General features: G+C 43.3%; 1 protein-coding gene across 3 annotated transcripts in view; it reads left to right on the forward strand.

The window, feature by feature from the left end:
* Positions 1-16,969, forward strand: part of LOC121624762 (zinc finger MIZ domain-containing protein 1-like) — a 115,763-nt gene that overhangs the window by 77,611 nt on the left and 21,183 nt on the right. For 2 of the 3 annotated variants that reach the window (XM_041962630.1, XM_041962632.1), the window contains exons 4-5: positions 800-913; positions 5,904-6,009. In XM_041962630.1, coding sequence (XP_041818564.1) covers positions 800-913; positions 5,904-6,009 — 220 coding nt within the window. Of the gene's footprint in view, positions 1-799; positions 914-5,903; positions 6,010-11,948; positions 12,050-16,969 lie in introns of those variants that run through there. The other variant, XM_041962633.1, reaches the window with a different exon arrangement.

Below are 16,969 nucleotides of genomic sequence, written 5' to 3' on the forward strand. Positions count from 1 at the left end.
CCTTTGCTGCTCTACAGCAAGACAGACAACAGGGTTAGCGAGTGGGCTGCTGGCTCCAGTTGGGGAATGAATAGCATAAAGGGGTGCCTGTAGGTCAAGGAGCCTGTTGTCAGATAAAGTCACAGCGCAGCTCAGGGCCGGCTGGTGAAATAAGGGCTTCCTCGGCTATTCATGCAGTCATACATGGAGATTTATTGCACTCAGTGGTGAGGCGTTGCTACAGAAACCTGGGGAGAGTGAAGTGGAAGCATGAGTCTGATGGGGACACATCCCTTAACCCCTGCGCATTAATACTTTAAACCTGCAACATAAGTCATCTAAAGTGTAACAAGATACATTTTGGAAATGTGGTTGTAAAAATGCTGTTTTCTTTTTAAGCCATTCTGAGTGCTTTTAATTATTTATCATATTATTGGGATGGTTGATATCTTGGTGACATTTTGTGTCTCAGGGTCCATCCACCCCTTTTCCGTCTCTTATCCGGGTTAGGGAGGCAGAAAACTAAGAGGGTAGTCAAACCACACCCTCCACATCTGTTTCTTCTGGATTTTTGTCCTTTTTTATTTAAATATATATATATATATATATATACTGAAAAGATTGGAGATGATGCAAATGTATTTAATCTTGCAGTATTAGTGTTTTATACCTATAATGATATAATATTCTTAATTTCTTATCCTGTCATGTGTACTTGGGTCACTTAACAAAGATATAATCTGTATTCTGTTTCCTGGTGACCTTTGAAAGTTACTGGACTCTAAAATATTCCCAAACTTTCCCATTTTTCTCCCTCCAGCACTTACAAAATCCAGCAAATTTCCAAACAGCAGCGACCGAGTTGCTGGACTGGTGTGGCGACCCCCGAGCTTTCCAGCGCCCCTTTGAGCAGAGCCTGATGGGATGCCTAACGGTAAGCCGCCAGTCATGACCTCCCCCTCCGCAGCCTCACACTTGGAAGGTTCAAGGACGATGAAAGAGGCACTAAAACAAGTGCTACATTTGCTCTTTCCATAACTCCCCCAGGGATACGAGGGAACTAATGTTTGGCTGCCTGATCCTCACTGAGGTCACTGGAAAATAAAAAGCATTTCGCCCTGTAGAAACTACTGCGATTCAGCCACCTTCAGTGACAGTTTGTGCTGTGGCTCATGAAATCGGCACAGTGGAACAGGAAAAGGAGCGCAGTGTCGTCCTCAAACCACAAAGCAATCAGTCCTTATAAGGAAATACACTTACAAAGCCTGTAATTCCCTTACTTAAATGTCAGGGGGGTTTTGATTAATTGAATTATTAGTATCCCATGACATTTGAAGAGAGGCTTGACTGTTTGGAGACATATACTGTAAACAAAGAATGATTTTGGCCAAAATGGCAAAATGCATCAGGGTAATTATCAAGAAGGTTTGCATATGTTGGCAATATTACACTAAACTGTCAAAGGAGGTTAACATTCGCATGCAGCTTGAAGAATCTTTTGCTGTATCTGATGTTCGACATGTATTCAAAGGGAATACCAAATATCTCATCTGTGTTATCACCTTCCCATCTGCAGATTTAAAAGGTGGCACTGAAAAGATTGCAGCTTGCACCTTGGTAGAGGACAGCAGCTTGGATTTACAGCAGTTGGATGTCATGCAGCATCATGGTGGAAAAAAAGGACCAATATGTCCATATACACCTGAGTGCTCAGTAATCTGTTGTCCAACACTCACATTTACAAGCCAAATATTGTCATTAGCCATAACCAACATTAGCAAATGTAACTAGTTACGTGCAACACAGGTAAGCAGCTAACAGTAGTAGCAACCAATGGAAGCCGTCCATTTAGCCATATTTTAGTATATTTTCTGCAAAACAGTATTTGAAACGTAGTGCATATGTTTTAACCACCAAACAATGCACAGATCACACAGCATATGTTGCTAGTGCGGTTAGCTGTTCACCTTTGTGCAACTATATTAGCTTAATTTGGTGATGAATTACAAAGTTAAACAGCTAACTGTGCTAACGACAAGCTGTTGTTTATTTAAGCCATAAATTGGTCAACATATGAGTGTCTGGAACATACTAGGGCTAGATTAGTATTTTCAGAAGTTTCTGTGGACGTCGGTTTGTTTGTTTGTTTGTTTTTGTCGTGGCTCTCGGCCACCATTGGAATCCATTGCAACTGTTTTAAATCGGAGCCGACTGCAGCTGCCGTCCGCCACAAAGGCAAAGCAAACTACAAACTGTTCAGATGAGCCACTTTTCAAACCTACAGGGGGTGAGCGTTTGGCAGATTTTGAGCATTTCTTTCAAAAGAATGGAATTATTCTGAATTATTCTGTGTCAGTGCAAGCTGGAGAGTTACTAAACAAAGTCCTCACTGTGTGGAAACTGTGGGCCAAAAGACAGAAGAGACAGACAGGTAGAACAATGGATGGACTGCGGAAGTGTCACTCACCTGTCACCCTGGGACATACTGTGCTTTAACATGCACATTTCCAAACTGCCTCCAGCACTAGATAAGAGATACATATAGCTCCTGTTGGGTACAATTTGTAACCCTGCAGAGAAAGCGTGGCTACAGCAAGCAAAGGAACCCAAGAGATTTGTACTTGAGCACCACAGTGAAACCGTTGTGACACATCCCTCCATTCAAGTGATTGTTTGTGTTACTGCTTTAATGTGCAGCAGCAGGTGCCTTTTCCTCCATTTCGCCAATTCAATTTGTTTCCTGCCGTGAAAATCTCAAGGCTTTTCCTTTTAGTTTATGGGTTGTATAGACCTTAGCGTGAGCCACTCTGGGAGGGAGCACAGAGAATCTGATGTGATTGTGAAATTACGACTGCAATGGCAAACACTTCACCCTGTTGCCAGCATGTTTGTGTCTCGCTGCTGCCTCAACATTGCCATTTGGTGATGTAAGACAGGTGGCTACACTGCAAAAAAAAAAAGAAAAAAAAATCTTCTACAAACAGCTAAATATTGTGTCATCAAGAGAAATTTGCTATGGCACCAAACAACAGATTTCCAGCGCAGGAAGCAAAACTGTCTTTCTTTCTTGAAATTACACTAAAAATCAGGTCATTGTGAAACAAAAAAACTTAAATGCAAGGAAAAGGCTGCTTAAATCAAGGTTATTTCTCTTTTAAATCATCTTAATGTAAGAGTTACTAAGACATCTTTACACCTGGAATTCCACTTTTTTGCTATGTGAAGTATGCCACTGCAAAAAGGGCAAATCACTGAAGTCTTAGTATCTTATTTTTATCTCATACTAACACACTAAAGTAAGGTGGATGAACATGGTAAGCATCAAACTTGCTAAATATCAGCATGTCAGCATTGTCACTGTGAGCGTGTTAGCATGCTGACAGTAGCATTTAGCTTCGCGCAGCCTCATGCTATGGCTGTAATCTTGTTATTAAGATCAACTTTATTGATCTTGTTGTTGCAGACAGCAAGAATAAAAAGGAGAATAAATAAATAAATAACTATATATATAGCTATATATATGTACATTATATACAAAAATTGTATAGAAATAATCTTGACTTAAGTACTTAAGTAAGTAAGTAAAGTATATATGTAGTAAAATAAATGTAATGTTGCACAAGGTAGTTGTACAGATGTAATGGATATTTGCAAATATTAAAATAAATAACAGGGTAGTGCAAAAAAGAAGGTTTGTGATGCTGTGATGTGAAACCACATCAACACAGTGCTACATTAAATGACGCTGGATTTATTAGTTTTGAGGTGTTTCATAGAGGCCTGATTTTCATGTTAGTTTGCTTACATTAGTGTCTGTTTTGTATACTAGCAAAGATGATTTTTTTTTTCTTAAATTGCACAAGTAGCTTAAAACCACTTACAAAAATAATAGCTTGGTTTTAAAAAAGAAGTTTTAACCAGCTCAAAAGCTTCACGTATGTGAAATAAACAAGATGTTGAATGCGAAGGCATATATTATCTGTACATCTGTCTCTCATTTTCCTTTGCCACTACCACTGAAACAATCACAACCCCAGTATTTGCCATAAATATATTATTTTGAGGTACTTGGGCGGGAAGATAGTTGCATTTTCAATAAAGCAGATATTTTAAAAAAACACTGGGGGTCTTGGCTTTCTTTCCAAACATGAAAAAAAAACAAAAAAATAAACCTTGCATTAATCATGGCAAAAGCCACCAGTTGCCTCGTGACAGCAATGTGGCAGAAAAGAATGAGTGACTACTGTATGGTAAACAATCCACCACCACAGCTGCGCTGACCGTGTACAATTTAAGTCCTGAAATTAGAACTACTTGTCGTAACTTCTTACACTAAAATTACCATTTAGCGAAATGTCCCTCACAAGTTTAGATTCTAATTAGCCAGCCTATACTCATATATCTTCTGCTTAATGGGGGATTCCTATAAATAAAGGCCAGATATACATACTCTGTTTTGGTGTCACGTCAAGACTATACTTACAGGAGATAATGACATGGTGCAGGGAGCAGTGTTCAGCTGTGCTACCTCAGGGCTTGTGTTGAACTTCAGAGTGTGACAGCAGGCTATGAAAACCCAGGCAGGGAGAAGAATTTGTCTCTAGTGAGGCCGTTTGGTCCGCTCAGGTCTTAGTAGGTCCTAAAGGTCTAAATGTCTGGAGCGGGTCCCTTTGAGCTGGTAATGGCGAAGGTAAATCAAAGCAGTGTGTGCCACATACGGGTGATTTACATCACCTCCTGTGGCATGTGGATGTTTCTGTTAATGTTTCCTCTCAGTGGGCATCGCTGCACTGGAGCGTGATGCATTTTCTGTCCACTGACTCATATGGAACTGATAAACTTGCATCCTTTAAGTTTAAGTGTGTCTTTCATTCTGCCAAACTTCACTCTTGTGTAACGGTCAGAATGTGAGAAAATGTCAAGACAAAATCCTTTTGAAAAGTTTAACCACCAGGATGAGCCTGTATTCAATCTGTCTAGCTACTTTAAAGCATTTTATCATCACTTTGGACAGGACGAATAAGCATCCATTCCAGTATTATTGCTTATAAGTCAGAAGGATCTCTCAATAACTAGATAGCAATTTGCAGTAATATTTGGCTTTAAAAAACAAAAGTCATGAGCATTTGATGTGGATGTTGGAATTTAAAGGAATTTCTAACATCATCAAAACTGCATTTTACTGTTTTCTCATCAGCTTCTGCAACCAAATGAATAGAATCAGGCACGTGTATCTCTTGATGGTCTGTCACCATGTGTACAGAAGCGCAGATGCAAATAATAATAAATAAAATAACACTTATGAAGGACAGTGCAGCACTTGTTTTCACACGTGGAGCCCGGCATGGTCAGACACCTGTGTGCACCTCTGACCCGCTCCATCCTTATATCACCAGCAGGTCACTGAGCTGTTCTGACAGGGCTTACTGGTTTTCCCTCGCGCTCGACTGAAAACAAAAAGGTGATCGCGTCTTTGAAGTTGCGGCTCCAGCGCTGTGGTTCGCCCTCTCCGCAGACTCGCGCTCTGTGGTGTCTGTTGACGCCTTTAAAAAGCAGCTGAAGGCTCATTCATTCAAAGTGGCCTCTGTCGCGTCTCGTGTCGTCGGCTGCTGCGTGCGGTTTTAAGGTCCGTTGCTGCTTACATTTTAATGTTTGTTTCTTTTACTCTTCTTGTGGTCTTATTTGGAACTATTCTTGTGAAGCACTTTGTGACCTTGCTCTTTGAAAGGTGTTAGACCAAACAAACTTTACTTACTTCCTGCTCATGTCTGCTGTTAAGCTGATAATGAACTTGGCGTTCTTGTGACCCTCTTTCTAGGATTCATTCAGTTGTTTCCTCAGTAGGAATGAACTTTGCACCGTAGTAGAAGAGAATGTCAGATGCTGTCCTGACTGAGTGCTGCACGCTGTGTCGTTGTATTCAGGTGGTCAGCCGGGTAGCAGCGCAGCAGGGCTACGACTTGGACCTGGGCTACCGGCTCCTGGCCGTGTGCGCTGCCAACAGGGACAAGTTCACTCCAAAATCAGCAGGTAAGACCAGAGTTTTCTCAACCACCGTCTCAGGCCATCTGGCCATGCTGGCCAGTCCGGGCTCAAAGTTCCTGTCTGCATTCTTGGCAGCATTTCATAATACCCACCCATTGCTGCTAGACTGTACAAGATCCTCTCACTCCAGAAAGTACTGCACACTTAACTGTGTTGGACAGCATTTCAAGTGTACCAAATGGTCGCTGCCATGTTTTAATTCAGGTTATTTAACATTTTAGCTGATTTATTGGATTTTTGGAAAGATTAAAAGAGACAAATGATGACAACAGCCATACCGCCTTTTTTGGGGGTTGAACAATAGTAATTAAACAAAATACATTTTCCTTCTTCACTCTGACTGAACATTAAGCATTGCCCTCTTCATGTCGCATTTCACTTCCAAACTCGGTCACAGCAGCCCAGCTTTTCTCTGGAGTTCTAGACAAAGAGTGTACAGCAGAATACTCCATTTGTCACACGTGACAAAAAACTACTACAAAAGTGATGATGAGTCCCTGTTTTCATACAGCACCGTCACCTCGGCACAGTGATGGATTATTGGGACGGATGTACGCTGCTAAATGTTGTTATCAAGCTGGCGAAAAAGCATGCTGAAGCACGATGGGAATGAAGATGTATAGGCTGTCAGCAGCTCGGAAGATAACCGGAATATTTTGTGCTCCTTTACAGTTTTTTGATTTGTGGTTTCCACCTGTCTTGGGTTATGAGCAAAGCGGGGTTGTGCAATTGCTTCTGTGTGCTCGGCCCCTCCGCTGAGCCGCCTTAAGTCGACTAGGACATGAAAGTCAGACGCACATATTGTTCGAATTTTCACTTGTGTTTGCCTTTTCTGATTTATGGCGTCCGTGGTTTTATATGTGGTAATATGAGGCTTCAAATCATGCAATGTCACTCTTGTGTCAGCCACGGGAGGGGAATCATTCTCTGCCTGCAATTAACTTACACTGCCAAATGTTCTAATTCTACTTAATGCTAAACCAAATCTCAGGCCCCACTTTATGGGCTTAGATAAGATTGCCAATTGATTCTCTGTCTGAATAATTTCCTGCAACAGTAGTCATTTGGAAACCGGCAAGTCCTCCAGTCTAGGCAACATCCCAAAGTGCATTTCATGGACAATTATGTACCTGTATATGCATGAATATTTTGAGAGGAGAGGTCTGTAGGAAGAGAGAGAGAGTCAATGGAAACCACTGAGGAGGCATTCTCCTGCAAAGCTCCCAGAAGCTCTTTGGAGTGGAGGCCCCAGTCGAGGAGGTTGTTAAGGCGGAGCGAAAGCCCTCTCCGGCAGCCATGGGAGATGGATCTTAAACGACACTCCCACGGGGCCCCACGGGCAGGACCCACTCCCCGACATCCAGCGGAGCCGTTGCCGAGTGACGGGGGAAGGGGAGTGAGTCACATGATAGGGGTGGGATGGCGGCAGCGGGTCAGCCACCCAACACCAGAGACAGACGAGTCAGTGTCTGCCGTTCATCGAGGGGACTGAAAAAGCCGAGAAAAATCTGAGAAACTAGATTAAGTGTGTGCAGGGAGGACGTCATGCACATCGTCCTGTGCATAATGTTGTTTTACCGCTAATTAATTTAGCCAACTCTTGACAGTTTTCCTGGATTTGATCCAAGTTTTTTTTCAATTCCCAGCTCAGTCATAAATACAGACAGCCTGCCATTTGTTGCGTAACAAGCTTTTTTATTGTTCTGGATAAAGACAGCTTGAAACTGTTCCACCTTATGTTTATTCCTTATCTCCGCTAACAAAGGGGCTCGTGTAGCCCACGCCCTGGGAGTGTTTCTTAAGAGAAAAAGTGTCCAGGGAGCATTTGAAGCCAAATCTTTCTCTCATGTCCACCGGCCTCCTCAGTCGCGTCATGCATCTTGTAATCTGCTCTGAAAACCCATGTTAAAAAGTGTGTGTGGTTCAGGGGAGGGGAGGGGGAGGGCAAGATCTCCGGTGGTTACAAGCAGGGGCCGTCCGCCACAGAGGACATCAGGTCAATGGATGAGCGCTAATAAGTAAATCAGATTTGGTGTCCCGTTTTAACCAGGCCTAACTTGTCTTGGCTCTGACACACAGCGTGGTCGAGCGACTACATTTCTGTTATGTCATCTGACATTCCTCTCGCGGACATGGGAGAAAATTGAAGGCAGAAGTTGCGCTGAGGGGAGGGCAGAGCTGATTTCAGCGGTAGGAAATCAATGTTCACAGTCAACTTACCGCTGAAACAGGTTGTAGCTCCGACAAATCGATTCATCGCGAAATGCCTCCGACAGATTAAAATGTTAGTTTGTTAATTTCTCTGTAAGAAAAAAGCTTAGGGGGGCAAATTCAAAGAAACAGACGTTGATGTTATTGACACCAGCAATATGTATCTTCTCGCCTGAGGAAAACTGTTTATTGATTTTATCAGTTAACATATCTGAATTTCAGCAAAGTGAGCAGTTTAGGGGTTTAGATAATGCCTGTTGTTGTATATTAAATGCCTCTGCAGCAGACTGGAAAGAGAAAACTCTGCACTCAGTGTGATTTAGTGAGTTACTGATCTCTTCAGTAGATGTACTCAGGGGGATCGGCCATTTGTAGTCCTTTTGCCTTTTTCGCAAGCGGCCCACAATCCTCGGGCAGGGCTGGGGGAGGGGCGTCTGTCTGCTAGTAGTGACCTCTTTGTGAATGAGATTAGCCTGCTCTATTAATCTGTGATTACTTGGACTGTCTTACCGCAGGGCGAAGCCACGCACGTGGAGCCGCGGTGACATCAAAGCAGGCAGATCACTCGCTCGGTGTGGATAAACTCATCAGGGCCTCTCTCGCCATCACAGGGTACATTAGAAGCCCTGTTTAACCCCCCCTGCAGGACTGCGGTTGTTCAGTCTGGTTCGAGAGCGTCGACAAAACGCTTAATCACGATTTTTTTTTTTTTTCCTCCAGGAGGGTCAGAGTGGCACATTCCCAATCGTTTGCGCCTCACCAAGCTCTTGGAATTCCTCAGCTCGAAAAGAGTGAAAGGAGGCACCACTTTATAAGAGGGGGGGGGGGGGGGCCAGTCGAAGTTCTTCAGCTCCTCGAGCCGTTCATTCTCTCATGTAACAAACGCCTGGTAAACCAGCAATTCAGCAGATAATTAGTTGGGCTTCAGCTCTCGCTCTGTCAGGCTGGTTTGTCTCCACACTCCTTTACACACTGATCAGCAGACATCGTGGCTTGTAGGTAGCAGTGTCAGCATGACAAAAAACATCCAAGCAGCAGAGTCTTTATCATTTGTTTCAACTTGTTTAGTTGGTTCGACTGTGGGAGTTTTTACGGTGGGACTTGTGGTGTCTCGGTTTTCCAACCAGTTCGAGCATGAGGAAGCAAAAGCCAGTGTGGGAGGGGATGTTGTGTTTGTTTGCAGTTTTAGGTAAAGATTAGGCACCGTGACCAAGTGTTTCATGCTGAAGAAAGCTAGAATCTACCTGGAATATCCAGCATAACATTTAGCCAAGTCGATTTTATCCAGAGTGTATGTGTTAAAGCACAAGTTTGTCTCAAGAGGGCTTTAAAATACATGCAACATGTGACACTCTCATTACAACCTTCATTCAGATGACAAATAAGCTTTATGTGCGGAGTGGGCAGAGGTAGCAGGATGAGACTTCCACTATGGAGAAACAGAATTACAAAGTACTTTTATATGAAGTCCAAAACACATAACATTAAGTAATTATTAAGTGTAATAAGTTAAAGGGTTTCAGGCAGAGTATGAAAGCATTTGGAGTGAAGGCAGAAGATAACAGTTAATTCACTTTAAAACAAAATCTACAGTCCACCTGAGAAACTCAAGTTTCTGTCAGACTTCTGAATATTTTTAATCATTTTCTTCAACGAAGTGGAAAGAGGGATTTTATTTTAATGCTAATGCTATCTTAATGCTAGTCTTATGTCAAGATACTGATTTTCTAAATGGAAGGTCCTGAGACAGGACAATTTCAGAGATTCTCACTGATTTGAAGCTAAAAAAAAAAAAAAAAAAAAAAAAGATTGTTAAGGTTAAGATGAACGTCTTTGTAGAGCTTTTATTCTTCATACTGAAGTGTTTGAATTCTTTAGTTCACCGGAGTGCAAATCTAACGTAAATTTCTTCTAAACAGTGGTTTGAAGTGTTGAGCGTACATCGACTTCCAGTGAAGTGGTGCTTAAGACGCGGAGGTCAGACATGTTGTCACTGAGCTGTAGAAACTTCTCCGATTCTACACACAATACAGAGGTCAGATAAACACATACGGGCCTGCAGGGCTGTAATTTCTCTTTCCACACCAAAATGTTGTTGTTTTTTTTCTTTCTTTAACCAGTTTAGCTGCGGCTTTTCCTAAATAGAGAATAACGCAAGAGTTCAAAAACGCTGCTGGTGGCCGAGACCTCGTTTGAGTATCAGCAGCAGTTGCATCTGAGAAATTAACAACCACTAGTTAATCAGACTTTATTGGCTTGTGTAGCAGCATTTTTTCAGATAGTGGTGCAGCCATGCTTCCTCACATGGTGTTTAGTCCAAGAATTGAGAGCCACTCATCCCACCTACAGTATAAACTTATAACTCTGTTCTTAGTCATCAAATCAAATACACTCCACATGCATTAAAAGGCCTACATAACATGCATTATGCGTCTGGTTGTTTTTATAGAAAAGCTCCTGAACTCTGGTTTTATCCTTAAAATTCCCCTTAATGTACTTTAAATTTTGAAAAAAACAGTTTTCACTACGACAACATCACGTGTTTATTCTGCAAGCTTCGAGTTCTTTATTCAAAGCCATGAATTTAAAACATTGTGCATCAGTTTATGCACATTTCTGCAGCATTTACACAGTTGCACGGATATGAAGCATGCTTGGCTGCAGATGATGGACCCACGTCACAGCAGATGTAGTTCTACACTTGCGTCCACTTTGGACAATCTGTGTGTTTTACGCTACATGATGACTGTGTGTAAAATCTTCCACCCGGCCATGATTGATGCGTTAACTTGCAGTAGGGCCGCAGGGCTGTAAGTCACTTGCTGTGCACTTAGCTGATAGTAAATACCAGGAGAGCAAATACAGACAGGAAAGACCAGAGATAAGAGCTGTTCAGCTTGTCTGTCCTTCCTCCCCTTTATGTAGTTGTGGCAGTTATTATGTCTGTGGCAGCAGGAGGTGATTGGTAGCATCTTCAGCCACTCACGTGTGGCTCCGTAATTTTCAGCGCGACAAAATCGGATGTTTCCTACCTCATGTCTCTAATTAAATGCTCGTTGTTGTATTTTAGCCACAGATCAGTTGCACCAATTTGACACCTGAATTGACTGGCTGCTGGTGAGCGTCAGTATTTTTATTTGCAGATGACAATAGACGCTCCAGACTGCCTCAGGTGGTGTGTCTGCCCACAGTTTACATGTTTTATATGGGTGTAATTATTTATCCAAAAGCCTGCTCGGGCTCATGTGTGCTGAAAGACAAATGTGGTCTAATTGGCCCCTCCCTCTCTGATTCCAACCCTCTGCGCATTAGGAAGCCACAATACCCAGCCTCCTCCTTCTCCTCCTCCTCCTCCGCCCGGTCCTCTATGCCCCTTAATTACAATGACTAGTTTGATGGATTAAGTCGACTGTATGCATAGACAAGGTTTGGGGGCTTGAAATCACTGCTTAATGTACCCACCTGAACCGTCTCTGCCGCCACTTTTTTCGGCGGGACTTCCCTCGCAACAAATGTTGCTTTAAATGAAATGATTGAGGCTTCTTTTACTCGTTGCTCTGGACCCGGGCCAAGATACAGGCTGTCTAGCACATTAGGCGCCACCCCCCTTTGCAGGTTTGAAATGTGAGCTGCCTGCATTTTTTTTTCTCCTCTCCTCTCCTCCCTCCCCTCCCCTCCCCTCCCCTCCCCTCCCTCTCTCCCTTCTGGCGAAGTGGCTGTGGCCGCTTCTGTGTGATGTGTGTATTGGGAGAGCAAGCAATGGATCACTAGACAGAAAAAGAAGATACATCAATAACTGCTGCATACATCCGAGGTGAGGAGATAAGCATTTGGTTCTCTCTTTCTCTCTCTCTCTCTCTCTCTCCCTCTCTGCCTGTCCCCACCACCACCACCTCTGCCCCCCCCCCTCTCTGTCTCCCCCCTCTCGCCCCCTCCGTCTTTAACCCTTTACTGCTGCAGAAGCCGGCTCCTAATTTTGCTGAATGATTTGTGGCGATCCGTACCTTTCTTCTTCTCTGACCACAAACGTGTGTCTTCCTCTTCTCCTCATGGCTGTTAGTGCTGTATGAAGTTTCCTCCCCCCCCCCACCACCTCCCTCCGTTTTTCCTCTCATTGTCTCTGGGGTATTTGTTGCTTGAGTGCAAAGAAGCCGGTGGCAAGTACAGCAGGAGCCCATTAGCAATGACTCCATCTGTGATTGGTTTTGCCTGCGAAACGGAGAGAGCAGCCATGAATAATTGATGTGTATTGTGCAGTCAGTCACTGGACACGCAGGGAGAGAGGAGAGGAAAACAGAGAGAAGCTGCTGCCCTGAGACACAGAGGGAAACGAGGGGGAAGAGAGAGGGAGGAGGGGGAGAGAGAGAGGAAGAATGTTAGAGAGAAGAGAGGAAGGTGGGAGGGATAGAGAGACACAGAGAAAGAGCTTTAAAATAGCTGCTGGCTTCAGTAGTGCAGAGATTAAGGCTGCCCTGTATCGCCTTTGTTCTGCTGTTGCAGATTTGTGCTCAGAAGTGTTTCTAGACACATGAGTCCCCCTCTTTTCTGTGCTGGGAAGAGTGAGAAATAAGCAAGGACATTGCTCGAGTTGGAGTTGAAATGCGGGTGGCATTTTAGACATAGACGAGGGGGGGGGTGTCTGCGCTGCTGTGAATAGGACAGAGCTGCGAAGCTTTGAGCTGTCAAAAGGAGGAGACAACAGTTAAAGAGGGTTGTGTTTGCAGGGGGTGTATTCAGTGACAAGAGGGAAGGTGGGATCTGCTGCTGCTGAGAGCAGCTCCGTGTTATTTTACCCCTGGGGGGGGCAGATGGAGGGTTGATCCCTGCATTGGTGGGTGCAGGCGGGCACCCTGCCACGTCTTAAACTAACGGAATGGGGTTTGACAGTATGACGAGTGCCTCGCAGCGCCCCGCGTGATAGAGTTGCAACAGCTGACTGCTGCGTTTGACCCACTTACAGCTCGCACAGAAGGGGTCAAAATGGCCTTGATTATCTCTCTGAGTCGCGCTGACCTACTTGAGGCGGCGTTTTCCGCGAGGCTCTTGGCAGTTTATCACACCCACTCCCCTCGGTGCCACACAGCACAACCAGCCAGGCTCGCTGCAGAGACACGCACAGATTCCCGTCCTGTGTAGCAATTCACTGCTTTCAGATCAGGGATTCGGTGTCTCTCATGGTCCAATCATGGCTTTTATCATGCTTTTTTAAATTTTTAGGCTTTTGACTGCGCTGCGAGATGCTTATGCACCTGCTCTCTTCCTGTTCAACTTCAGGGGACACTTAAGTGTCTGTAGGCTTTAAAGATGGCTGTGGAAGGTTGGTAGCGTGCTCCTTCACTCACAGCAGGAGACAAAACAGCCATAGAAACTTGTTAAACCACTCCTGCAGCACAGTTCACCTCTCCACCATTAGTCTGCATGCTCAACTGTAAATAAACTTATTCCATGTCACTCTTTCTCCTCCTTATAGCTCCAAATCTCCATTAGATGTATCATTTTTAGCTATTTATCATTGAAGTGGCCAGTGTTAGACCAGATAGATCAATGATGGGCAGGTGGATTTCGCTGGAGGAGTTTTTTTATATAAGTTCCTTTGGACATTTTGATACCATTTTTTTGCGAGTCAACCGTGAATCCAACCTCACAACAGCAACAAAACAACTTTTTATGTCACCTTCGAGGTAAAAGGGCGGAGTACTCCTTTAATGAATGAGCTTCTCTTAAGAGGTAAAGTCAGCTGGTGTGATTTCTCCCTCCTATCAGCCTCACTCGAGAATGATATTTTGGCATGTTGGTTTCTTTATTGTTCACTTCTCTCCATCAAGAGGGGTTTTGTTAAACTGTACAGTAAAGTCCTGGTTTGGGCAGTTCTTCAATGATTTTTCTTCCCCTCTAAAATGTGTCTGTGGGACAGCTCCCAACATGCTAAGACAAGAGAGGTTTTGCAACAGGCGGTGTTGGTAAAGAGATGTCTGGCTAGCTGCACGGTTCTCCACATTTCCAACTATTCATTACTGTTGTTTTGTCAGCTTCAATGAATCTCTTGTTCTCTCTGTTGGAGATGTGTTTCTTTTCCACCAAGTTGTGAAATTGCACTGACCTTTTTCTTTGAAGTTTGTCCCAATAAAGTCCCGCATCAAAATAAGAGCAGACGGCACGCAGGAGCAGTTGATGTCATTTGTGTATTTGCGGAAGATTCAGGCTCTTTTCACGTAGCCTTTTAATAAAAGAACATGCAGCCGCCGACAGGGATGCTGTTTGTTTACACCTATTGTGATCACCCAGTCAAACCCAGTGTAGGATTTTGATCACATTGGATATTGAATCCTCCAAAGATCAGATATGAAATGGGGATTGTAATTACAGGCGGTCTCTGACAGCGACACAATTTTGATGTTAGTCACAGTTAGTGATGTTGAAGTGCTGCTGGGGCACGGAGCTGCGACTCCACACATCTTCACCAACTTTATGACATGATGAAAGCCGAGCCCGTCCTCAGCAGAGAAATGGCCACACGGGCCGACTTTGAAGTAGGTTATTACAACCCATATTTACGTTTATTGTTAGGCGGCAACCTCTAGTGGCCATAGTAATTATGATGGGAGCAAAGGAGGACGTTAGGTGACGTACTATAAAGAGCAAGAAAGTCCACATTTGTAGGAAGGTGGGACGGATGGATGGGATCTAACACAAGACTTTCACCCAGAAGACAGCTTGTTTATGTCCTGTGTGAAACTGAAAGTCAACACTGACCCGTTTTAAGCACGTATGTAGCAGCAACATACTTTTAACCCATGAGCCCTAATAGCCCTTACCAAGTAGTTACCAAGTAGTTTTCTCGCCTAAACTTAACCAAACTGCAAACCTCTCACAACGTTGATGGCGTGAGGAGAAAAGCCAGGTACGTTGAAGCTCTGCCTTCATCGTACTGACTGGTCGCTGGTTTTGGGAGTCACTGGCCAACGACCTTTTCTGTAATTTAGGTATGAGGATGTGTTGTGAGTTCGAGTTGAACGAACCATTTTCAGCTGCCTCAGGGTGTGATGTCATAGCTGGAAAAGCAGAAATATCCTGTGTCTTACTTTTCAAACTAATTGTTTGAATATATTCTTAAAATATGGAATTTTAGAGAAGGTGTTAGTGTGGCAATCCAGTGACATTTGCTGAAAAAAAAAACAGCCACAGCCATTTGTCATACAAATTTGTCAAAAAAAATGGGACAAAGTTTGATGTGATCTCTGAACATGTTAGTATTCAGAGTACTGAAATTGCACTGCAATGCCAGGTATACCAGTAGGTACGTTTTTCTCCTCCTCCTCCTCGTTATTCTCACTGTGAGTCTTTTAGAGAACTAACAACAGTGACCAACAGCAGGCATTTGCAGGTTCACTGTTATTTGATCTTCATTTGTGATCAGTCCCACAGATGAAAAGTGAAAAATCATATATTTGGTCTCTTTTGTCAGCTGTGGATCAGGTATCACAGTGCAGTGGAAGTGCTTAACTTGATCTGCACCTACAGCAGAGCGAGTTATCTTCTGCAGAAAGGAAGTGAAGGCCTTGCAAGATCTTTTATATGTGTTGTTCAGACAGTCTGAAAGCGGTGAAAAGATCCTTTTAGAGATAAATTAACAGCAACCTCCAGGGCTGAAGTGGCAAAAGCTGCAGTTCCTCCAAGGACCACTTGAGGCTGGCTCCAAAGGCGAGTAAATCCCCATTGATCCCCATATTAAGATGCCCACCTTCATAGCAGAAATAAATATGCTTATAGCCTGGTACAAAAAGCAGTTCTGGTCTCTATAGCTAATTTCTGCATTCATGACAAATGTACGGGGGGGTGAATTTTTGTGTTAATCACTCACTTTATATTATATTAAAGTTATGAGTAATAAAGGGCAACCAGGCTTCATTCTGCCCACCTCAGCTCCACCTGTGCTCCTCCTCTTTGACTATTTTTGGATTACCCAGGAGTTTGGTGGAGTTGGACACTGCTGCTGTCACTCAGCTTCATAATGGCTCTTCAGAAACCAATGGGTGACGTCACGGAAGCTGCAACCACGCTTTCTAGCATCAGCGGTGAAAACAGGAAAGTGAGGCTGAGACAGTTAAGAGAGATTATGAGTGACGGTACTGGACCTTGCTAAAGCAGCACATTAAAGATGCATTAAGTAATCTATGACCAGAGATTTAAATGGAATCAATAGGACTTAAACTGTCTTTCACATGTCTATGGCACAACCCCCCTGCATATATAAACATACCCTTTTTCACCTGTAAAGCGTTCACTGCTTAAACCTTCTTACACATCGTTGTCTATCATAAATGAACTGCTCCGAAAGAGACTTCCACATTCTTTCAAGTCACGTTTTGAGCAATAGTAACAGAGAAGAGTTGTCTCATGAATTAGTACACATCCTATGGTGCTTAGATGCATCACCATGGACAACAATAACTAATAATAACAATACCTTTTAGTAATTTTTTGTAGTGTTAGTAGCAGGAATGTCATGACATGACAGCCAGAAATGTCAAAAATCCTTAAACTGCCCCCACTGGATATTATCATTATTTTATACCATGCCACAGTAAATATCTATATACCCATATATACCCATAATTTTGCTTATTTCAAGTATAGTATGTTCAATCATTCTCTCTTCCTCTAAGTAGGTTTTTAGACAGTCTGTGAACTACAAACTCATATATTTCTCTACCATTCAGTCATCTCAAAGGTT

This window comes from Chelmon rostratus, chromosome 21 (genome assembly GCF_017976325.1).
Source record: "Chelmon rostratus isolate fCheRos1 chromosome 21, fCheRos1.pri, whole genome shotgun sequence".
In the NCBI taxonomy this organism is placed as follows: domain Eukaryota; kingdom Metazoa; phylum Chordata; class Actinopteri; order Chaetodontiformes; family Chaetodontidae; genus Chelmon; species Chelmon rostratus.